Below are 25,299 nucleotides of genomic sequence, written 5' to 3' on the forward strand. Positions count from 1 at the left end.
AGATGGCACTGTAGAATAATAGTTAGACGCTGAAGACTCCCGAAGGCTTTTAAGAGAAAGTTGTATATGGACGTAGTTCGGGTACGTTTTGACGGAAGATGAATCGTAATTGTGAGTGTACTAGACAACCGCCGAGAAAATAAAAAAAGATACAGGTTCTCATAAAGTTTAATGACTTTTGGATATCCCCATTTGCTAATCGTACGATAGGAGAAAGTATCTGCAACGTGGATACCCAGGAACGATGTAAGCTGTTTCCCCTGTTCGTGGATGCCTCGAGCCGTGGCACAAAATCGCCGGCGAATCGCACGAAACACAATGTGTATCACGTTCAACGGTAAAATCACCGTTTACAGAGACACCCTGTACATCCTGGGGAAAGTCCAGCCATAAAGTCATCGCGAAAAAAATCTCTATCGGCGATATGGTCGCGCGGTGGATCGTTGTTCGCCGATATTCGGACGGGCCGACAGAGCAGTAAATTATCGACGATCCGTGAGCGGGAGAACGCGGGAGCCAAGCAAAAATCTCCATGCATAAATCAGCAGGCTAGAAAAGTGCTGGACAATAATTACAGGCCATGGAATTTTACGAGAGACTGTCTTGACGCTCGGCCTGAAAACGAAGAACAAACACGACGGGTCAGTAATGATTCTTCGTCGCGTAATTCGCTATTAACTTAATCGAGCATCGATTCCTACGCTCGTTATTTTTTCCTTCCGATTAAACCATTCGTAAGTAAGGACAACGGGAAAGAGAAAATGACGACAGGCGTGAAAAAAACAGAAAAGAAAAAAGAAGACTCGAACGAAGAGGAACGTGGACGCGGCCGAACGTAGGCAACTTTTTCTAGGCGTCGCGTAAGCAATCATCCTGCATACTTCGGATGAAAGAATAAGCAAATAGAAAACCAGCCGTGCCGCTCGCTACCAGCGTTGCAATTATATTTCCAGTGGCGCATCGTGTTGTGAAATTCGACATAATTTCGTCATCCTTCGGTGGCAAGGAAGGAAGAGCGAGCCAAAGAGAAGGGATACGTTTAAAAAATTCATACACGACGACGATACGGGAACATACGGATTCACGCGTATCGAAACGAATGGCGTAGGGAGCAAAATGGCTGCACGACGCGGCTCCACCCACATCCTGATCTTCGCATGCGTGTTCCACGCTCTCATATATCGATCCTTTGATTCCTCTTCGGTCGAAGAATGGAGAGGAAAACAAAAGAGGCGACGCGGCAGAATATCGCGAAGCGTGTGCCTTGACAGGCGTCGAGATCTCCGGAGTAGGATCGGGTATTTCCCCGATTTCACGACACGGAAACCCACGTTACAATTTGTTTGCTGTCGGAAAGTACTTTGCACCATCTATAATCTTTCACGATGTTAACTCCGCGTCATCGAAACTATCACCATGTCTGTTACAATTATCGTTGCGATAATTACTCGTTTTCTCTACGGAAAATTGATCTATAAAAAGAATGAATGCCAACGAGAAAAAGAATGAACGTATGACAAAAATTAGCATGAACAGCTCAAATACGCATGTCTTTGGGTTATTACTATCATAATTAATGATAATAACGTATTTTTTAGTTAGTTAATTATGATAATTAGATTTGAAATTAGTAATTACAATATTATCAAGATTCTACCTCAAACACAAACGCGACAGTGGAGGACCGATAATGCACGGAAAACTGAGAAAAAAGCTCTGACGAAGTTGTTTAATCACTTTTCGTTCGCGTTGCGTTAAGGAAAAAAGGAAAAGAGAGACGCGTGTGTTGCGAGATGATTCAACGCGTTCGGCGCGACGGTCGGTGGTGGACAGTTATGCAAGGGGCCGTGTTTGGCGCGTCCGCTTTGGCAGGTTCAACCGGTCTTAATCGCGATCGAGTCGACTTCGTCCGATCGAAACTAGTCAGGTTTCGGCTGGAAACGGCCCCAGACGAAGCCAACGTTTATTACCGACTATTTGAATATTAATAAATGATTTTCTATCGGCACGTGTTAGCTATCGTGTTTCGTAGGACGCGCGTCATACTACGTTCACCATTTTTCGATGACTACTAATGAAACTAATCCATTTGCGTTCGTATGTGGTAGATCTATAAAACTGAACGAAAAGTGAACGAGATGCATGCGTTGCAACGCGTGAAACGTACGTTCCAGAGCTCGTAATTGCTTCCAGATTTGGCGTGAGTCTTTCTCGCTCGATCGCTTCGAAGCTAAGGCCTTGGTACGAGACGACGCACAGATGCTAAAATTGTTTCTTTTTGGCAACTTTTTGGAATAAGAGAAACGAAAAATTTCCTTAGATTTTTGTTACCTTAGCATCGTATTAATTTACATTTGTCGGTAGATTTGGAGTTAAGAATTCTTCAGGATTAGAAGATAATTGTACGCCGATTCTATGAGAGTCGCAAGCTAAATAAGGAATTAGACGGTTTAGCGTTTCGTGAATCTGTTGAAATTCCACGGTGAAAGGATTACGTTAGATACTTATTCCATTTTATTGGCGCAGTCGATCATTCGAGCGGCTTTATATTCCTCTATAAATTGTTCCATAGTCTAAAAGCCTTATCTGCTACATAAATTAGACATTCAGGTGCAAATACGAAGAATTTATGCCATGCTTCGAGCATCTCAAGGCTGAGCGCGTACATATATAGCAGCCTCGTTATCGCATCCTAATTATTGCACATTTTACCTTCCTCTTTTATTCCTCCTTTTACGCTATTCACGAATCCTTATTACAATCAAGGCTCTGTTCTTCGGTACTTGACATTTGTCAGGCCGTTTCAATACTCTCGTCCATTCAGTCGTCGAGCAGCGAGTCGAATCTTCCAGCGGTGATTCGTCCGAAACGAAGCGTCTTCGACACGGCTCGACCGCGATCGGTAATTTGCGATTATCACGCATAATCTCATCGATTTCCAGAAATAAAACACATAGGAATAAATCGCGACTAAGGCTGGAATGAGACGTCCTCGAGGCGAGACTATCGTCGCAGCGCTCAAGGACGACCACGATTCGTCGCTGTCCGGTGATAAAATGCGGCGTCCACGTGCGTGCGATTCGCTCGTGAATTCGCCTGCTGAAACGAGCGACGTTACATTCTCGAACATCTCCCTGTAACTCCCTTGCCTGTACGTGCGTATATTCGTGTCGAACGGATCGTTTCCTTTCCCCGTCGCGGCGTACGATACCGGTTGCTCGTCCTCTCACTCTCGTCGTCCAGATCTCGATGATGTACGCACGCACAAGAGCGACTAGGAACGACATACTTTCATCGAATTCGATGCAGAAACGAATTTCAATCGAGTGCGATCGATAGAGGGCGAGAGGGAGAAAGAGAAAAAGAGAAGCAGTCGAGGAACTTCTCGCAGAACCTCTCGAGAGCGTGGGTTTCTAATCGTCGTGGTTGAAAGTATACAAACCGAGAGAGAAGTCCGCCATTCTAATTAATGTTTACCGCTCGATCGGCGAATTATCTCCTCGACTGATTCAACGAGATGCTTGAAATATTTATATTTAGTTCTAGGAAAAGTCGAATTACCATTGTGTCAGTCTAATGCCGAATTTGCAAGTCTTCGATTTTCTTCTTGCAATTTCGATAACGTTTTAAAGAACGCAGCGGCACATGAGCTAGTGAACAATTCGAATCACGTCGTTGTTTTGCCTTGGAGTATCAACACCGTTAGGATATACAAAATGTAATAGTAAACAAACTCGCGTAAAATAATGTCGCCGCTACGTGCAACCGTCAGCCGAAGTTGAATTTAAACTTTCCAGTACTTCCCCGACCAGTATAAATAAACAAACGCGATCGTTAAGACGACCAGTTTTCAGTCTCAGTCTTTAGCGAATCAATTAGTATCGAACGTTCTTATCGAACATTCTTATAACGAGCAGTATCGAGCGACTTACGGTTGATTCTGTATCTTGTATTATATTTATAAATATTTTAAAAATACATTTGACGGCTTCAATATCAATTAGTCTTGTCACTAATCAACAACACGACCAATCGTCCTCCACACGACTATGCCGTTTAATCGTTGAGAGGAAACTTTTAAGTGTACAGGCACTAGCCTCGATTATGTAACCTTAAAGATTCACTTCGATGGCATAAGCAATCGACGCACAAGCGTCACTTGAAAACAGAATTAATTTGTGCACCGGTTGCGGCACGTGCTGGCGAGTTTATCTGCATAACGATCGCCAGAGGTTCCAGACCGCATACGGTCCCATCAATTACGTGATTCCTGTAGGTTCGCGTCGCGCAAACTGTTCTCGACGACAGCTTGTCTTGAGCGTACAACGCTACACCATCACCGGGAGACAAGACGGATCCACAGGAGTTCAGGCTCGAACGGTCGGCTTGAAAAAGCATCGGCGAGATCCCTATCGGTTCAATCAACGCCGTACGAGGCTGTAATCGCGCTTCATCAAGACACGTCTCACGCCTGCTGATCGTGGGGGGCTCACGGTTTTTGTTCCTCCTTCGATCGAGGACAATATTCTCTCGATGTGTAGTCATCGAAATCGTGTAATTGAACGATCAACGGGAACGCTGGAATTCCTTTTTTGCATCGATCGACCGATGTATCGCACTTTTCATCGTAGACACGACGATCGACGGTAACGAGGAATCAATTATAAGAAACACGTTCTCCCTTCAAGAAGCAAGCACGACGAAATTATTACCAACTCCTAATGCGATTCCTCGCTTGCGCAATTTCACTCGTTGTCCCTAAAGGATTCTATTTCTTCGTACTACGACCGAGCGAGTCACCGATCTTCGAGTCTCGAGCGTTAAATCAGACACGGCGGACGTTGCCAGCGAAACGCATAAATACGGGACACGCGCGATTACACGCGATCCAAGTGGAAGACGTGCTTGCCACCTCGCGAATGTCAGATGCACGAGGAGGCTGCAACCGGTCGACACGTCGAAGAGAAAGGATTTACCGGGGTCACCGTGTCTACGCGGCACGTCACAAGGAAGATAACCACCGACTAATAGGGTCACTTAGGCTAAAGCGTATGTGTTCAATCAAAAAGAAACTTTACCGGACAGGTTTCTTCGTGGCACGAGTATTGGTTGCAATATACCAAGCAATCTCAGGCTGAAGAAACGTTCGTGGGAAACCTGTAGCAAGTATCAGTCCGAGCGATCTTTGTCCGATCCTACGCCGTAAATCCACGTTCGAAACTTGCCAGAAGGTACTGACTTCGTGTCTCGGAACCCGTATAAACGTGTGTCGATTAAAAATTCGTTGTCGCTAATGGTTGACGCGTAAGAAGAATCTCGTTTGCCATTCGTGGCCGTCCAAGAAAAATACACGGCGAGGCCGCGTATGGTATTACGGAATGGGATGAGATGGATCGACGATCTATCGCAAAAAGCTAGATCGAGCGAAGAAACCTCGTGCTCGAGGCCTTTCTCGATTCGGTCCTTCGGTTGTGCGTCTGGTTCTACCTGTCGGATGTCGCAAGCCGGTAGCATCGGCTGGCTCGATTAAGCGATCAAAGATCGATTAAGCGAGCAGGTTTTTCCGTCGCTGTTTTCTAAAGTCTCTCCTCTCACTCGACGAGAAAATCGAAACAGCCGTACGATACCGTAATTGAAATAGCTGACGCCTTTTTGCCACCGCGGCGAACGCGTAACATCAACGTGTTCGCCGGTTACATGTCGGTTTAAGGCGAACTATGATAATGCGTCGGCTAGAAAGCGACCAGAGTCGTGGAATCGACCCAGGCTAATAAGACTCGATCAATTTTTATCATGTTGTAAACATGAAACAACGACGCAGCTGTTACCTCGTTTCGAACACTGTAGCGGACAAGCGTGGAGTAGAATGAGCGGTTACTAGTCAGACACGCGTTCCTAGCTCCTCCCTCCACTAATACATCGTCGCTGTGTCACGAACAATTAATTTCTCGTTTCAAGAACGTTCGATCTACCGTATCCTATTAATCATTCCTTTCGTTAGATCATTTACAGAAACAAAAGGATTACAGAAACCACGTTATTCACCCTTCAGTTTAGCATCCATTTAACGATCTACTGATTTTCCCATACGATAACCGATGCGGCATCAAAACCAGCGAGGAATAGCGAAGTCTCGAAATCAATTCCACGATCTTTTTCACGATATCCGCAGGCGAAATAGCTTTCACGTAATGTTTTACAACATCCCCACCATAAAATCGAACGCAGTTCGTCTGCCAGGTTCGGGCAAATTCGAGTACGGAAATCAACGAACAGGTAGACATAATCCAACGAATCTCGTAATAGGTACCCTAATCCCATCCAGCTTTCTACATCGCCCGCGGCGGGGACTCGTTCGCGCGCGCATGTTCGTTCTACGCCACGCCAAGCGAATCGCACGACGACGGAACACGCTTCAAGGGCCGAACGTTTCTCATGCTTTGCCAATTCTTTCTTCGTTTCTACTCCCATCTACTTCCTATCCCCTCTTTTTGGTTTTCGTGCGCGACCATTTGGATGCAAATTCACGATCAATGTATGTCGTCACTTTGTACGAATCGAGCGTATCGAGATGCGTCAATCGAAAGTACCGTTTCACACTTTCTTCCCAGTTCCTCGTTGTTCTCTTGGCTCGGTCGGCGATTTGGCGATAGGAAATTTCCAGTCTCTCCCTTCGAATGGAAATGAATAAATAAATCCGTTGCTTCGAGGAAGCGACAAAATCGACGATCTTTCGATGTATCGAACGAATCAGACGCTGATTTAGAGAATAAGCGTAAGCCCGTTAGGAGGTGACTTGACTGAATTCTCCAACTTTCTCAACGATCGTTGGGATCGGACTTCGATCGACGAGACACGTAGGCGCCCTCTTTCTGACATTCCCTTTCTGGATCGTTCGTGATTTCTTATCAATAGATTGTAAATGTTTTCATACATACAATTAAAGAAATGAAATCTGCATTTATTCACTAAATATTATGACAACTACTCTGATCTTTTACGTATTATATGTGTTCCATACGTACATTTTACTTTCAAATTTCCTGTAAATATCCAGAGTCTATTAATGAAATTTCTAAAACATCCCATTACGACTTTAATCATCCGTAGATACGATAACCCGAATATCTACCGAGATAGAATAGAAATGTGACTTAATGAAAAATGGTTTAAATCCATTTGAAGTGTATACTTTGAGGAAAATTTGAGTGAAGTAAAAAAATGAACACAGAAAGGTGCTGGACAATCTCGTTGTCTATTCTACCGATACCAAAAATATATCTATACGCACACGCGCCCAGTAAAATACGGCCAGGAGCAAGGTAACGAAATACGTAAACGCTGCGAACCTCTCGAACGTGTTTGCTCACGTAACTCGTACTAATGATACGTTAAATCGCCACGAGGGAGTAATTGCAGGGCTGTTGGTCGTGTATGTGCCAAGTAAGTGGCTACAAGTAAGTAACACGTACGTATTGATACGTGATGTGTTTCATTGGATACCGATGTGTATTATTCTTGCAACCGGAATAGCGATATTGTGTGTTGAACACGTTCGGGGAAGACAATCGCTCGTCAGAATGCAAACAGGGTGGTACGCCCGTGAATTCTTCCGACACCGTGTAACGCGATAAACACAAGGGGATACGAACGAGTGATCTATAATTATTGGGAAATCCGATACACGTGTCTCAATAATGCAACACCTTGGGTGACTGGCGGACTCGTGAATACCGCCTCCTGTTTACCGTAGCAAGCTTGTAATCTTTATTATTCGCTGGAAAGATTTAATATACTCGTCGCTCAAAGATGAAGTACATACCAGCATGGTATTCAGATTTTGATCGATACAAGTTCTGAATTTAGAATCCAATTTATCGATGACGGAAAGACCTTTTATTCTATGGAACGGCAATTCCCATCGGGTTGACGCGTCCAATGAAGTACTTAACCGTTCCATACCGATTCCTTTGGCACTCGAACGACTTGACTCGAAAGATAATCATCGACCGGCACAATGCAGACGGCCTGACCGTAGTTTGAACCCATCTGACACGATCGTAACGCGATGAATGCGAACAGATAAAGGCTCGTGCATCGCCGGGCAAATTATAGTCGCGGCCGCAATTTCATTACGAAATCTAAGCAACACACGTGGGCAAGCATCGCCGATAGAGCGTGAGAGTCTCGAACTTTTCATCCGCCAACTTTTTCCCTTTCTTCCTTCTACAGAGTTCTTATTATCGAATTTTTCGAATAACTCGCCGCGAAGCGTAACTACCATTGGGCGTGATCACTTTCTTCTTGTCAGTCAATTAATACATCAACGCGCTCTCTTGTACATTCTCAGCTCCGACAACGTGGTTGCTTATTATCGTATACCGTTTTACATCGTATGCTTAATATCATAATCATCGTCTTGTTCCGGAGTTTTCATGCTTCTTATTACTTTACGCTTTATAGCGACGTTTAGGCTTGTACTCGTAAATGCTGATCGATTTTTGCACGGGGAAACGTGTCTTTCAAATCATCGTTCGACTAAATGATTACGTAAGAAATTAAAGTGAAAGCGGTCGAAAAAAGAAAAGAGAAATTAACTCCCTGTGGAGAATTAATTTGCATAGAATTCGAAATTATGCATATTCTTTGACTCAAAGATTTTGAAGCCGTTGAAAAACGGGGAGATCCGACAATAGAGTGAGTGCGCACTAGACGGACACGCGTTTCTTTGGAAAACACGCTACTGATACGGGTGAAAATTGCAAAAGAACGCCTAAAAGTTGGTACGGGATTTCGTACGGAGTCAATGGAGCGCAATGAGCAAAGTCGGAACCGGTTACAATCCGTGTAATTGCCACGGTAAATTTAGACGAGGCGAGGAGCGAACGAGCAACTCCGCCGGTCTCTGTCCACTTTTAAAAGCGTTCGCAGCTGTGAGGAAACACGCTCGATTCAACGGTATAACAAGGCGGAGGTGGCGTAGGTATTCTATAACGTTTTAATATCCTTTTACGATAATTTACCAGATGATAAATCTGATTTTAATTTTGAACAAAGGCGATACTTCTCGAATAGAATGAAAATGAAGAAATAAATTCGTTGCTTCGAAAAAATCGTCGAACAATAAAAAGAAATCGTGGAACAAAATAGAAGCAAGTGTAGAAATTGCAAATGTTGAAGGTTTGAATGCCCTTGGAGAAGGTTGTACGAGAACTGACGACGAAAATCGATGGTGAAACTGGTGGTGGGCCGTGGCGAGATACGCGAACATAATGAAATGGTTGAAGGTGAAGGACGAACTCTGCAACCGGGTGATACAACTATTCGGTAATCGTCTTCAGTGATCGTCCTTGCGCGTTGTCAAGAAAAATCGATCACCAAGTTACCCAACTGGTAAGACAACGCGGAGAAAACAACCAATCTTTTATCGTAAATATTTTTCAACGTGTACATCTCACAATGAAACAAGATAATGAAGTTATGAAAAAATCCTCTATTCGCGTTCGCGAGAAGAGAGAGGAGAAAAACGCGAGATCGATGCAAACCCTAAAGCGGCGTCTCGAAATGGCTCGTTTAAATAGGTTAATGTTCCAACCAGAACAGATTCCGTTTCTGCATCATGTGTTAATCAATCAATTGTGAATTGAAACGAGCCTGCTATCAATGACCGTCACGATTCATTCAACGATCAAATATTTAGCTCGATTATTTCGAGATCCAGAACAGGCTGAAGAAGAGTCGATTTCTTAATATATATCGCGTACAGGCAGCCGCCAACCTCCGCTTCAAGTGAGTTATACCGCTCATTAATCAAAGGAATCAATGTGAATTAAGAAACGCAACGTGCCACCTGTCAAACAATTTCGCGAAATATAATGCGCCACTCACGTAAGCCGACGCGAGTTATTAGTTTCATTAATCAGCTGCAACCTGGCATTAACGTTAATGAAGAAAACCAACCACTACGGGAACCTGTTGCTGTCCCTTCGACGTGTTAATATCCACTGAATCGACTCATTGGACCGCTCAGACATATTTTTTCCAGAGTACATCCTTAACATCCTCGACATTGAACAAGTTCTCCTCGCGTCTCAGGTTTAACCGAGCGATCCAATTTTCTGTTTATTTTCTACACCATCTCTTTAATCCACGTGGAAAATTGTTAAATCGTTAGATTGATTTTCAAAGGCTAACTGTATAGATAAAATTGGAGTCTCTTAAGCGTGGAGAAAATGCGTGGTACTGTCTTCCGCCTCCTACTCTATCCAGAGTTAGACATTAAGCGCGAAAATCCATAAGCGATAGTGAAACTACTTGAATAATAATTATCAATACCATGGAACACGTATTAACTCAAATGCACCGTCAATAATTACTAAGCACTATCTATTTTAACACCAATTTACAGCGCGAGAAAAACTAATCTGAGAATCTCCTACGATCTTTCAAACTCTCAAGGAAACCAACGAAAACGAAAAACTGTATTTCTTACAGTCCTTTCTCCGCGGTGTGTAAAAACTTCTCTAGATCGTTGGTTTTTCGCTTTCCCTCGTAAAATCGAAGCAACCCGTTCTGCTATTCGCGTAACTTTAATCTAACCGAGAAAATGCGTTATCGTAGAGCAGCTTTCCGGGTCGATCCCCTATCGATTTCGATTTCTCCTTGAAATTTCTCCACTGTCGGTGATCCCCTGGTAGCGATCGGCGGAATGGCAACGCGCGGTAGCGGTAAGAGAAAGGAGAAAAAAAGGGGGAAAGAAGTGGAGAAGGAAAGACAGCGGCAGTAACAGCAGTCAAGACAGGCCAGAAGCGTGTGGCGGCGTGCGGTAGCGTGCACGTGTGCGTGCGTGCCGGCGCGACAACGCGCTAGATAGGATCTCTCTGGTTGGTATGCGCCAGAGCAGGCAATACGCGACACCCATACCGTGGTCGGAAACGAGCTGCAGGTTCCGTGACCCCGAAACCAGGGATACGATCTCCCGTTGATAGCCACCGCCTGGGAGAAAAGCTCGTTGTTCGATCGGTCTTGCTATATAGCACGCGAATCTAATTGCGCGATAGACGACCAACATAATTAACGGATATTAACCGCTTTATTACGATGTCCGGATCAGATTCGGTCCAAGACCACGAGACGATTGGGTCGATTTACGAGAAATCGAATAAAGTTTACACGGGAGGAGAAGTTGGAGGTATGAGCTTTCTAGTCAAGTAGATGGGAATTAGAGCGAAATCTATGGTTATGCGCAATAAATAAAGTGAGGAGATATCGGAGTGGGTGGAATGTTATTGTGTCAATGCGTATGGATTTTTGTCAGTAAAAATAATTCGACGGTATATATCTATTTATTGGCGTTTCAAATGATTACCGCCTACGGTTTTCAATTAGCGTCTAGCATCACGCTAGATATTCCGCTGGTAGCAGGAAGTGACGCGATACCTACTGCATTTTTTCTTATCGACGTAAATTAATTACGCTTACACGTCCCGCGTAATTACGGGGGATCGTTTATAAGGCAACGAAACGAGTGTAAACTAATTAGTTCCTGTTTAGAAAGCGTATATTTTAGAAGCTGACACTGCAAGACACCCACACCACGTGGTACAATGCTCGAAACCTGTCTTTTGTCGTGATAATCAGAAACGCGCCGAGTTGAAAGAGCCGCGCGCGAGTGATATAAGAGTCGAACAGCACCATCAACCGCTGTATGCATCTAATTACATCTAGATAACTGCTAATGACCGAAACTGCAGCTTTCAAGTTCGTGGTAAGTGTTAATCACTTTATCCTCACTTCGATAACTACGCAATGCTCGATAACACCTGGCTGTAGGCGGGTTCATCCTCTAGAACATAATTGGATGTAAACACGAACGTCCGATCCGATCGAAACGCCGTGCATAAATCATCGATGAAAACGCGGCATGATAATCTGCTGGACAGCGCGATACAACCTGGTCATGTCAGTGCATTATTGGCGAAGAATCGCGATACCGAACGATCTATACAAACACCCGTCACGCGTAAATCGACCGTCTGCCGATGCGCATAAAGTGGATGTACCTCGCAGACGATTGTGCTTTACTAACATGTTATAAATTCAAAGAAATCAATTGCGTCAAGTGGTTGTACGATAGTGAAAGTTACGATGCTTGCAGATATCCTTCATGTGATATTGATGATAATTTATTGTAATAAGTTTAATAAATCGGTAGGTTTGTTGGACCGGACGATTCATGTAGATATATCTTGACGAGGAAGATAGTAAGGTAGAAATAGTTCGATTGTAGGCGGAGATGTGGCAAAGGTCAGCCACTTTTTTTTTAAATAGAACACTGCACGATTTCCGCAGCTCATAAATGAGTCAATAATTGTCAAATCGAAATTAGCTTTCATTCAAATGTTAGTTTGGACACTTTCACGATTCCCGGCCTCTCTTCATTCATCTTGTCGAGTACGCGTCGACGGATTATATTACAGAATCGTTTGAAACTTATTCGCATGCTAGTGTATGTAACTAATTGGCATTGGTAACAGATACCTGATTGAAGCGAATATAACGAAATTCGTCAACACCGTTGTAATTAATATTAGAGTCATCGACCTAATACAAGGAAAACTATTCTCCGCATCTTGTTATATAAACCATAATTGTAAATTTATATCGAATTACTTGGTACATCTCATATCGAACGTGACTTATTCGTGCAATTTTCTTACGTTTCTCCAGAAATTCATTCTCTTGTGCATATCGACATGCAACCCAGCATCCGTAAGCCAATTTACATTTCGTCGTGCAGAAGCGATGCCGGCAGCTTAACAGGGATCATACGTGAACGATTCAGGAATCCTGAAGCCTGGAAGTTAACGAGCGCGCAGCGAAGATGCCGCGAGGATGCCACGAAGACACCGGTAAGAGGAATCGTTCGTACACGAGTGGCGTAGCGTGCAACAAGCAAACGAGTGATTTAGTCGCTTAGATCGAGGTCCGCATACCGAACGACTGTGACCGACTCAGGACGGATCGAGACCCCGTTGGGCCTCGAGGCCTCAAGGCCGGCGAGCTCGTAAAGCCAATTCGTGCCTCTCCCTCGTTCGACCAAGCGGATTTTCATCGCGCCAGACGAAGACGTGCATCAGTCACAACCTGCTGCAACCACTTCATGGCTACCAGCCAGTTGTACTTACGTTCCTCCAGAAGTACTTGTCTCGTTAATGTTAATGTTTGCAAATTGTGCGTTACGTCTGGGCACCGATAAAATTACCGCACGAGAGTGAACGTCGATACTGTTCTCTTCGACTCTGAGCAATTTTGTAAATTTTCATTGGACGATCAAGTAAGCAGAATTTACAAATATTTTTAGATAGATTCTGATACTAAATGGATCGGTAGAAAGTTTAAAGAATCTATTCGAAGCTGTCGCTCTTTTATTCGAGAAATTATAGATACGTATTATAATAAGCGCGTGATTTACTGGCTACTTAAAAAAGTAGCTGCGATCACCTTGGCAAATAACAGTACGCCATTAATCTCCGGTTGAATTCATTGCCCTATCTTTTTTCAATGGATTTTTTCCCTTCTTTCTCGTCCACGCTAATTTATCGTTGTTAAACAAGCCATGCTTACGGAAAGCCGAGGAGCACAGATTCACGAGAAAGATAGGCTTCCCAGTGTGTCCGCGGAACGCGAAACTGTGGAGAAAAGCAGAAAACGCGCGCGCCCCGTAAATTGGGACACGTAGCGCGATTCCACGAAATTTTATCTGATCAAAGTCGCTCGGGCAAATCAAGCGCGGGCAGACACACGCTCGACGTTGGATCACGAGCTGGAAAACAGAACGACAATACATCTGATAACTGCATCAACACCAGCTGGCCGAGTTCGCGCGCGATCCATTGCGAAACAATCGAACGCGAGGCCTTTTCTACGATCGAACTTCGACATCGCGGTAAAAATTTTTACTCGTGGCACGTTAAAATACTCCAAAATTACACGGCTCTGTGCGTTTCAACGTTTCCTTAAAGAAATTCAATAGCTTTCCTCTTTTTAATACTTTTCTGTCCTTCGATTTGCAACCCTCTGCTTTTGCAATCACAAATTCGTTGTTCTTCTTCAATCTTTACCATGTCAATTAAAAGATCGTAACCCAATGAAGATGCTAAGTTTAATTATCAGAAAAGCAAAGAGAGTTATTTAAACCAACCCATCCTTTTCCACCTGTTAAAATTCGACGCTCAATATCGCAGTGGTCTATCCTCTTTAACCGACGGCCTTGCTCGCCCCCGTTAAACGGACTCAGCTGCGCACGTACATGAACTACCACGCATGCAATATCAGTGTGGATCGTCAACACACAGTCATACGAGAAACTTCATCCCCCACTGCCAGAGTCCTCCCCCTTGCACAGCTGCTTGCCACCCTTTTTCGACCCATCCTCTCCCATCGCCTACACCGCCACCCCTTGCCTCCCTTTCAACTAATGACGTCATACTGCGACGTCGTTGATGACGTCATTGTTGTACCGCAGTTCCGTTCATCGATCGACGTTCTCCCCATGTCTCGTTCGTGGGTGGAAAACGGGGTGCCCCGATTGCTACGCTTTACCGACTGTTTTTCACGACTTCAAAGAGGTCTGTAGGTTTCGCGATACCGCATCTGACATGATTTGATTAGCCTTTGAACGATCCCACAACACAATCGGAGGTTATTTCAGTCACAGTTAATTTTCGATAACGAATATCGTGATCCTGTGTGGGAACAGATAACTTGGATTTCCTCGAATCGGTTTGAAACTGCTTGAAATATCGCGACTGGGAAATCGAAAATCGTTCTAGCGAATTTTCCTCGATGAAGAATTTCCTTGTAGTTACTAGAGAGCCAGAAACTGTTTTAACGGAACTTGCCTAAGATCGGTGCGGCTACAATGCTACCTCCACACTGACCTTGACTTCTTCCGCGGAATTTACGCACCGCCCGGTCGACTTCTCGAGATTGTACGTTTCGATGGTCGGTATTCCTCACGTGCTTGAATAAAGCTCGAAAGACGAACATTATGCGTCACTAGTAATGGTAATGACTCAACTTTCGAGGCATTAGCGACGCAATACTGTTCTATACTGCAACATCTAAAGGAGAATTATAAATCAGTGACGAGAGATAGAATAGAAAAGCGTAAGAATTTATTAGTGGTATTGACGATAGCTAATCGACAACGCTTCATATAACTGTCCAGAGCATTCCCCGGCGAGGTCACGGCAAGAGTGCGATAGCTTTCTTACATAAAAATTAAACGATACGTCGCCTATGTACCGCAGGAAGTGGATAAATTTACATACTTATAAAAAATACCTTCGAATATATATATATATATATATATATATATATATATATATTCATATATATCATATATGATATCATATATATATATTCATATATATACATATATGAAGCCGGGCAAACAAATAGGTCATGTTGTCGATCAAGTAATCGAGAGATTAAAGATTAAAAATTGCCAGCGTCGTCAAGGGAAATATTCCTGGACTTGTCGGATCAAGTATACATACATTTCATTAATTATTCAAACGTCAAAGTTTAACGGCCAGCCCAAAATCTGTTAACCTCGGTTCACTCATGGAAAATGTTTGATTTGCACGTTTGTTAAGCCAACCAGATTACTGCGTTGAATCAATACAGACCGCCTCGTCAGTGGCACCAACTAGCTAACACACGTTCCGATACTCTTATTTTCAGGTCAGCTGGAAGACAATTACGAGGGATGAGAATTCCTGCGGCCACCAATGGAGAAACGAATTTTCAACGAATTATCCTGTTACTACGTGAAAAATTTTAGAAGAGAAGCACATGACAACCGGTTGCTCTCCGAGCAACCTATCCTCCTTTTCCCTTGACAGCTCTTGCATATTTACTTGATGACATCACATAGTTACTTACTTCGAAGCGGATAAAAGTGCCGTTATATTTACGACGAGAAAGTGAAGGAAATAGTGGCCGCATCTCCGATCAATCGAAATCTTCCTTGCAAATCTTCTAACTCCTACTTTTAAAGAGTCATATACCCAACTATTGTACCCTATCACTGACTATTTTAACAATATCAATTAGCCAAGCTTCTACGTCTATTAATACATCCAAATATCCGATAACAATCGATCCTCATCAACATTCCTAATTCTCAATTACCATCGCCCTCCAATACCAATCACCCAAGCAACTTGGCACATACTTAATACCCACTTAGCAACACCCCCGAAATATCACCTTGAACTACATTCCAGGCGTCTTGCAATCAACGCCGCACCCACTCCGCCCCATTTTCTCTGTGCACAATCGATGGAAACTTTTTTTCACCGGTCGGTCATTCACCAAGGACTGGCATCGTATCGGTATTTACGTTAACGCGACGGTACAAAAAGCTCGCGTCAAAGCACGCTCGCGATGCGTCGTCACGGCTCTGTTTTGGCACAAGCCGCTGCCACCGTTCGCCTCCACCGCGTCCCGCGTCATCGTTTTTCCGTGGTACAACGTCACGCGGAACCCAGCCGAGTCGCGCTAATCCTGAACATCGTTGTGTTCGCGTGTATTAAATTTAGCCACTGCCACGCCGCCTATTACGCGAGCAAACGGGCACGGTAATCCTTCCTGCTGATTATCGCACGCGCCACGACCGCCCTTCTCCTCCCTCCGCGATTTTCACTTCTATTTCGCGGTCCACGTCCGCTTTTCCCGGAAACGATTGCGCGACGATGCAACCCTGACACCTCCTCAAAAATGACGGACTCCACGTGACGCGTGAATTCCAAGGTCGCGGATTGAACTCGATGCTTCGCGTGAATGGTCAGTGATCTCTCGCTGATAGCAATCTAAAGATATATCAAAAAATTTTGTAACGACAGATTTGTCGAGAGAATGTTATCGAGGGATCTGTCTTTGTTTTAAATAGGTGGTTTAAGTTTAACTGATAAGTAGGCGGGAAACACTTTGTGATCCAGCTTTAAAGTATTATTACATTGTCTGATTGAGATATTCATGGTATTTATGGTACCATGTTACGTAAACAGTCAACATCTAGTAGCTGACGCTTACTCAGAGAACCTCTCATTCATCATCACGATATCAACGATCATCGGAGAACCTGTACTCTGAAACAGGTCTCCGATCGTTATATCATTCGGCGCACATAGAAAGTCTCTTACAAATAGATAACAAAAAAAACTATTCGAAATAGACTCACGGATTAAAAGTTACCTCATTTCCAACAAGCGGGACACCGCTGTGATGGGAAAGTGATCAGCAACGGATTGACGCGTCGTTGGTTCCGTGGTACGCATAAAAACTCTAGCGTCTTCATGACAAGCACAAGCACGTTTGAAATTTTCTGGTAAACACTCGAAACTCGGTACAGAGTCGACGGTTGTATTCACTGTGTCATCGTTGGCCAGGTAATATCGAGAGCCAACGACGTGATTCCGCGATTCGCGACGAAACGAGCCGCGTGGTCGTTCCGTGGAGCGTGATGACGCGGAAAACTCGAGAAAATCTCGTGACTGGAGGCGAAAACGCGGCGATATTGACGGCCCCACCGGTCGCCAACGACGACGACAGCGTCGAAGGTGGTGGCGAAGACGGCGACGAGGACGGCAATGCATAACGCCCGAAATAGCGTCGTCCTTGGCGGTGCGTGTGACGTCGTTGTGCTGTCGGTCGGTCGATGACGGACGGGGGCGGCGTAGTGACGTCAGAGTTAATGCCAGAGAGAGACTGGCAGCGTCGCGACGCCACGGAGTTTGCGCGCGAAAGCGGCGTCGTGCGTCAAGTTTGAATGAAACTAGCCACCGCGAGGGAATACTCGCTCACCTATCCACCTCGTTATGTATTCTTTCACAGGAGGGACGACTGGCTGGTTTCTCGAGGCTGTGATCGATTAAAAAGACACTCGACTATGTAAATCTCGGCGGACTGATTGCGTCCGTGTAACGTAATCAATGCGCAAACAAGTTTACCGTAGGTGGAATTTCGGGACGCGTTTTACGTAGACGCGAAAACGCTGCACGCGACGTCTGACGCGTGTTCTTTACCGAGAAACGCAGGAGACCGGTGAAAATATATTATTACATTGTGCAGAGTATACATATCGTCCTTACCGACCGGAAACATCCATCAATCGAAGGCTTCAGCCGAGATTCCGTAACGCGAAAACGCGTGCTGTAGCATCGTAAATAACGAAAGTGGTTTAAATCCGACGAATATGGCGATATGGTAATTATATTCCACGAATAATTAGAAATACTATGCGTCAAGTCGGGAGAATTTTCACGAAAACAGGAATTCTTTCGGTGTTAACGATCGATCCTCAGATGGACGGCGCGTAACGGAGAGAAATTATAGCTTGCCGCTCGAACGGCGTCAAAACTCGCGCGGAATACGTTTCCGCGCGGTGAAATCTATTTCAGGTGAAACAAGGTCGCGCGTCAGCCAGTCGCGTTACACATTTTTACTCGGTTCGCCCGAATTACCATAAACCTGCCGAGCATGCGGCCCAGTCTCGTCAAAGCGACGTTACGTACGTCGCATACGACGCTTCAATTATACATTTTGTTGCCTTTCTTCCAGGACGCCGTGTTTCTTTCTTTGCCCCTTCCTCGAATCGAAGCAATGCGCGATTGCTATCGATCCGTCGTTAATCAACCGTGCTAAAACACAACGAATCAAGTCCTCCCGGTATTTATAGCGCCACTGTCTGACTACTGACCCTTTCACTGCTGGCACGCGCGTTCATATGCATCAACGTCACTTATCGATCCTAGAGTCATTATGCGAGTCACAATCTCATTACGCTCGACTCGAGTAATCTCTCTTTCTCATAGCGAATGCGTTCTGTATCCGGCGGGCGATCAGGTTCTGCCGGTCTCGCGACACGGAGAAACGCGTATGCAAAACAGACCCGTCTACGCACACGGATGTTTTCCAGACTTCGTTCATTTTAAACGCTTTTCCCTTGGAGATTGTACTCGTTCGTATGTTTTCCGTCTCATACTTCCATCGTACGTTCATGATGATCATGCAATTGGACGTTACGCAACGTTAAATTACTACGAGCTGGTTGTTTATCGACGAGTATTGGTTTCCATTAATTATAATTATCGGCCAATACCGTACAGCTCTTTTCTTTCCCGTGAAACCCGCTTCGAAACGTGTTCGTTACACGCTCGATGAAAGTTTTTCACGGCATAAGTCACATCGAGTGAGGAACCGTTACATAATTGAAGAAGCGGCGTAGCATTTATGCAATATGAATCGTTCAGAACCGCCCACCTAAGCAGCGTCTTTTCACCCTCGTTCCTTCGGCCCGCGAGCTCCTGAGGTCGCTTCCTGATCGCATGTCTCGCGCCGGAAATAACAGCCAATTTCCTCCCACGCATAACCGCAGCCTCATGAAAAACGCAACGCCGCAATCGAGCTTAGTTTCCAGCAAGAACCTGTCATCGCCTGATGACATCGGGCCCCTTCATTCGACGCCTCAATGTCGATACCCCGACAGCGTATTTCCATAATACTTCTACGAGATTAATTGCGGTTATGTACTTCGAAAAGCACTTTTCGGGAAGGAAAACAAAATCACAGAAAGATATTCTAAACGGAACGAATCAACTGATTCACATACATTATCCAATGGTACTACACATCGTAGTACCAGATCGTCGCGAACGCCTTATACATTTTAATCGACAGGATGATTCATGATACCAAAGGTGGTACCGAAATGAAACGCTCTCTGTTTTTCAATCTACATTCCGGGAACGTGGACGTCGAGTTAGACGCAGCGTCGTGCACGCGGGTGACTCGTCGGTCGTTCATCGTTCTAGCACGCCGAAAACGTGAAAAGTGTAACGGCACGTGATGCACGGCGTCTTCGTCGTTTCTTTGGTCGCCTTTGTGTCCCAGCCAAGCACCCGCGGATCGCTTGCCTCGCACGTATATTTAGTTTGCCCAGTAAAACAATGCAATTGGCCTCTAGGAAGCGCTGTCCGTACCACGGGCACTTGCCGTCAAAATACTATCCAATTTTACGATTCTACGAACGATGCCGATTATTTTCACTTCGTCGCCTAACGATTTCGGCCGATCGATTGAATCGTTCGATTGCACTTTCGTATATCTGACCTCACCGTTAAACCGTTACGCGAGCTTTTTACGTCGATCAAACACAAAAAAATCACGAATTTTCAAGAAATCCATGTCAAATCGGAGATATTTTCGTTAATTCGCGTAATTCTATATGTAGATGTTTGTTAATAGTTTTCTACGATAGCGTAGTATTACCTATCATAATAGGATATTATCCTTTACTTAGCGAAGTGTACGCCGTGCACACCCCTATTATGAATTACCAATATAATAATTATTCATAATAAAATAAATTACCTCTCGCCTTTACGGGTTATAACCGAGCGAGGATTTTATCGTCGATTACGGGCAATATCATTATAGAGAGGAGGACTGACGGCGACGCTGCGCGTTCACCGAGCTTTTAAAAAGAATTAAGTAGTTACAGACGTGCCAGCTCAGACGGCCGGCAATGCACGTCTCGCTAATGTCTGAGTCTGATTGCACCTAACTACTTGCGCTGTGAAACGGCAACCAGTGCGTTATTCCGAAAGCCTATTACTATTAACGTAATACACTCTCACGACACGTGTCACTTGGTTACCCGTAAACCAATGATTTTCCACGGACAAACCATTCTCGAGCCGAGAGTTTCTTTATGGCCAAGAGAAGGGAAAACGAGAGAGACTGTCACCTCGACTGATTAGATTTCTCGATCTCGATATGTTTATCAATTCTTGCTCCCCTGGATTGACCAGCGTGTTCGTTTTTTTTTTTTCTCTTTCTGCCCCCACGAAGCCTGCGTATATCGCAATTACATGCCCACGTAACGGTTAGACTGACAGCCGATCGGCTATCGATAGCGCGATGGCGACTTTTAACGGTGCCGCGACACAAGCAGGCATTTAACCCGCGGAAGTCATAATTGTTGATTTACCATTGTCACGGTCGTTACTCTCAGGCGAACCCGACAATCGGTTTTCGCAATTCGACTACGCAGCCACAGGGCAACACTCGGCACAATGCAGCTGAACCAGCGGCCGCACCTGCACTCGCTCGCTACACGCTGGTTATATTTGTTCGTTCGCGTACTCTCTTCTTTCCTGCGCGGACAGGTCTCGTGCGGGCCAAGTATGTACGCGGAAAAGAAACGCCTGCCATGCACTCGGCCGACTGCCAGACTATATTTACCTTAACGTACTGATTACACCTGTAAAGTGTCCTATCGAACATGCAAGCTATACCGAATCGAACGTTTATACCGCTCTTGAATATGGAATCTGTCGCTAGGTCTGAAGAAACAAGGGCGAATGAATAATTTATAGGTGCGCAGATGGTTTCACAAAACTGATCTAAGTTCATTCGTAAAGATTTAAAAAATTGCGATTAATTGAAAATTGTTTCGAGAAGGGAGATGACGACGATGATGGTGGTGATTTTAAAATAAAACTAACATAGGATAGAAACATAATGGATAAAATGTCCGCGAATGAAAGTTGAGAGCTAAGATTTTCTTTTGAAAAAGAATTGATCCGTTCCCTTGGAGGAACGTTAGCGGCCAATCCACGAGCTACAGCCTCTAGATCCTTTTCACAGCTCGAATCGATTGGCTAAGAAGAAACGACTAGAGGGGGCAATTTGTCCCTTCGCTCTATCGTTCGCACCTCATCTCCATTTCGCTCGCTCTTTCCTCTTTAATGCCATATCCAATAACCTTCCTCATTTTCCTAAGAGCGTACACGCGAATTTATTGCGCACACTATTGTCTTTAGATCTCTGGTCGATTCGATCGACCACGTTCTAAAGCTCTATCATCCAAACTATCCTTCGTCGGCGAAGGACAAATAAATCGAATCCGATTACGTATCGACAAGCAATTTAAAACAGTACGTGAACATTAAAATAGAATACAACACGTCGATCCATCTTCTTCATCGATAATCGTCATTAATCCCACCGTCACCACCACCATCACCACCACCACCACCTTTTAACCACAACCAGCCAGCCATCAGCGAGCATTGTACAATTTCTTCGTAAACGATGAATTTACCAACTATAATAGGACGGTCCCAAGGTCTTTGTTTCATTTTCTCCCACTTTTTTTTCTTTTTCTGTTTGGTTTTTTTTTTTGTACTAGGTGACTTACACTTGTTCCAGTGATCGTGACGTTGAGCCGCGTGATGCTCGAAGTTCCGATGATGGTCATGATTGTTGTTAGTATCCGCCGCAATGGTGACCGGGTGGTACGGTGTAGTCGGTAGATGGATCGTCGTCGATCGATCTGGTTGATCGTGATCGCGATCGTGATTGTGATCGACGACTAGATGCCTGCCAGTGGTAGCACGCTGATGGGTGGTCGCAGCACTAACTGCGGCTGCTTCCGTGGCTGTATCCTCCACGGTACGCATCGCACGTACGATCAGCACTATAGCGCTTCGTTTTTAGTCGTTTCATTCACCAAATCCAGTCGTATACTCCGGGGATCCCGCCTCGATCCCGTGACTCTCTCTCTTTTTCTTTTCAAATGCCCACGGCGGCGCGCGAACGACGATCGACGGCCACAACGACCGCGACCATCCTACGACGAACGATCTCTCACTCTTTTTTCTTTCTCTTTGCTTCCTTCTTTGTCGGCCAGATTCTCGCTCCTGTGCACGGCGCGGCCGCGCAAGCGCGCACGTGCGCGATCAGAACGCTAAATGGAAGAGCGAGTTCGAAAAGTTACACGTGGTTTGGTATGACAACAGCTGATCTCGCGCCTTCTCCCGGCTCTCGACGAGATAACGCGAGAATCGCGCCAAGTTTGCGATGTTTCAAATCGATGGATCGTCTGGGTATTACACGACACAAATAACACATCGATATCCCAAATCTTTTTAATCGTCAGTTCGTGATGATTACGATTGATCTCTCGATGATTTAGGCCGTTCGAGGATGTTCATGAGGCGAAAGCATCCGCGAGAAACAAGTGAAGTGAACGAGTAAACGATGATGAGCGACGGGTGAGAGTGAAAGGGGATAACTCACAGTCGATAATTCTCACGGCTCGTAAACACCGGGTGTATCAGTCACAGGAACGTGGAATTCCTCGACTGTATCATTATCGATGTAGGTGAAAACGAGAAACGGGATAATAAACAGAACAGGTACGTGCTTTATAACGTGATCCAGTTGAAAGTCGCACACACACAACTCACCCATAACACACGAAAAACAGTGGATGACACACGTGTATCACCGACCTGCCTGCGTTGTCGAAAGGCTAGACGAATCCTTCCGGAAAACGTCTTCGGAGGTCAGCACTCCACCGAGAAGCTCGAACACTTCTCGCATGCAGAATCCTGTTATATGTTGCCCACGTTCGTTCGAAATTTATCGTTCCTCCGTCCTCATGGGCGACATGGTTCTCACTGTTATAGTCGTGGCGTTCTTCAAAATTATCGTCGAACCGTTTGAATCGATGTTATCGACGAATCTTTTCCGCATCGGCTCGTCGTACACCGTTCTCTACGAACAGCAGCTTCCGAAGCTCTCGTTCTCCGAAAAAAATATCCAAGCGGAACGATTCTTTGTGTCGCGTTTCGCGAGGAGCACAGCTCAACGTGGGAGCTGTCAGAACGTTACACGAGGACACACCGTAGTCCCGTACCCGCGGAACCACGCGCGTTCGAAACGCGCTAGTAGCCTCCCTCTTTCTGGTTGGTCACGCGAAACTCAAACACAAACGTCCTTGGCTGCACCACCTTTTCTTCCTCGCTCGCGTGTGTAATCCCCAGTTTTCTCGCACTTGACACGCTCTGTCTCACGATTCACGATCCGTTTAGCACACGAAACTGATACACAATTCGTTGACAAAACGGATCAAAAGAAGCCGTGACAAGATCGATGGCCGCGAATCGACAACGATTCGCGTTATACGTGAAAATTTGAAAGAGAAAGGAAGGAGAAACCGTAGAGAATAAATAGAGAGAAGAGAAAGACAGAGAGTGAAAAACAGCGCGGACAAGTTTTACAAGAAAACGATACGCTCTCGCACGGGTGGCCGGCCGCCGCGTAACTGAGTCCGGATCGCGCGCGTTCCTCCGCTATATTAAAACCGTAGCGTGTGTAGCGACGGCGGCGGCGAACGGCGCTAACGATGACGTCACCTTTGGACGTCATAAACACACACGACAGCAGCCGGCGGATCGATGGACCTGGCTCGAGTGAGCGTCCCTATTGGCCCACGCGGCTGATGATGCCGCTATAGTGACGTCAGCACGCCACCTACCGATCACCCATCTCCCTCCACCCGGATATCCAACCCCACGCAAGTCGACCTAATCCAACCCGACCCGACCTAACACCGGTACATGGATCATCCTTTCTTCTGTTTCTTTTACTTCGTATCCGTCTTCTTCTTCTTCTTTTCTCTACTTCTTGCTCTTGATTCGGTTTTTCGTAAAGGGAACACTCTCTCTTTTCGGCGTATTTTACGCTCTCGATAGCTTATTTCCTTACGACACCTCCTTCATGGTCGTCGGTTTATTTCCATCTTCTGTCAGCGTCTATTTTCCGCGTTTGGCGCTCACTTGGCCCGCTTCCGTTCATATTCTGAGTTCACCTGGTAGTCGTGCGACGAGCGTTTTGGCACCAACGATCGCTTTTGAATTATCGATGAGAAAGGAATTAAAACAGACCGTGGAAACTGATGGATAGAAATGGAACTTGTGCAATATCGTTTGTTAACCTTCCTTATTCGGATTCCTGAATTATCGGAGTGATCGTGAGGCAAAACGATAGTCAATGCTCTAACGCAAAGTGTTAAATATACGTGAAATATGCATCGAGGTGCTATAATTTGTTATTCAGAATTTCGTAAAAATTAAATTCTTTATGAAGGAATCTATAGAAGATAGATATTTTTTGTCCTACTCGTGACGTAATTAGAATTTTGTACAGTATTTCCTTCTCTCATTCTCGGCCGAGCAACATGTGCGTTACAAAATTTATCATTTTACAGAATGAAGCAATTCCCAGTAAACAAGAAAATCGATACGAAGCCGCTTAAGTTGTTCCGATGTGACGCTCTGCGTATACTATCGTGAACGACGCTTTATTTCCTATAAAAATCACATAAACCACACGTTTCGCAAATACTCTCATAGCACGATTACATCCACGGAAACTGTC

General features: G+C 45.0%; 1 protein-coding gene across 7 annotated transcripts in view; it reads right to left on the reverse strand.

Moving 5' to 3' along the window:
• Positions 1 to 24,210, reverse strand: part of LOC122574111 (probable nuclear hormone receptor HR38) — a 41,724-nt gene extending 17,514 nt beyond the window's left edge. The window contains exon 1 of one of the 7 annotated variants that reach the window (XM_043741280.1): positions 23,370 to 24,210. In XM_043741280.1, coding sequence (XP_043597215.1) covers positions 23,370 to 23,460 — 91 coding nt within the window. In that variant the 5' untranslated portion in view covers positions 23,461 to 24,210. Of the gene's footprint in view, positions 1 to 14,942; positions 15,075 to 17,265; positions 17,682 to 22,273; positions 23,237 to 23,324 lie in introns of those variants that run through there. The other 6 variants (XM_043741281.1, XM_043741283.1, XM_043741277.1 and 3 more) reach the window with 6 other exon arrangements.
• Between the last annotated feature and the right edge of the window lie 1,089 nt (positions 24,211 to 25,299).

Source organism: Bombus pyrosoma, linkage group LG13 (assembly GCF_014825855.1).
Source record: "Bombus pyrosoma isolate SC7728 linkage group LG13, ASM1482585v1, whole genome shotgun sequence".
Lineage (NCBI taxonomy): Eukaryota > Metazoa > Arthropoda > Insecta > Hymenoptera > Apidae > Bombus > Bombus pyrosoma.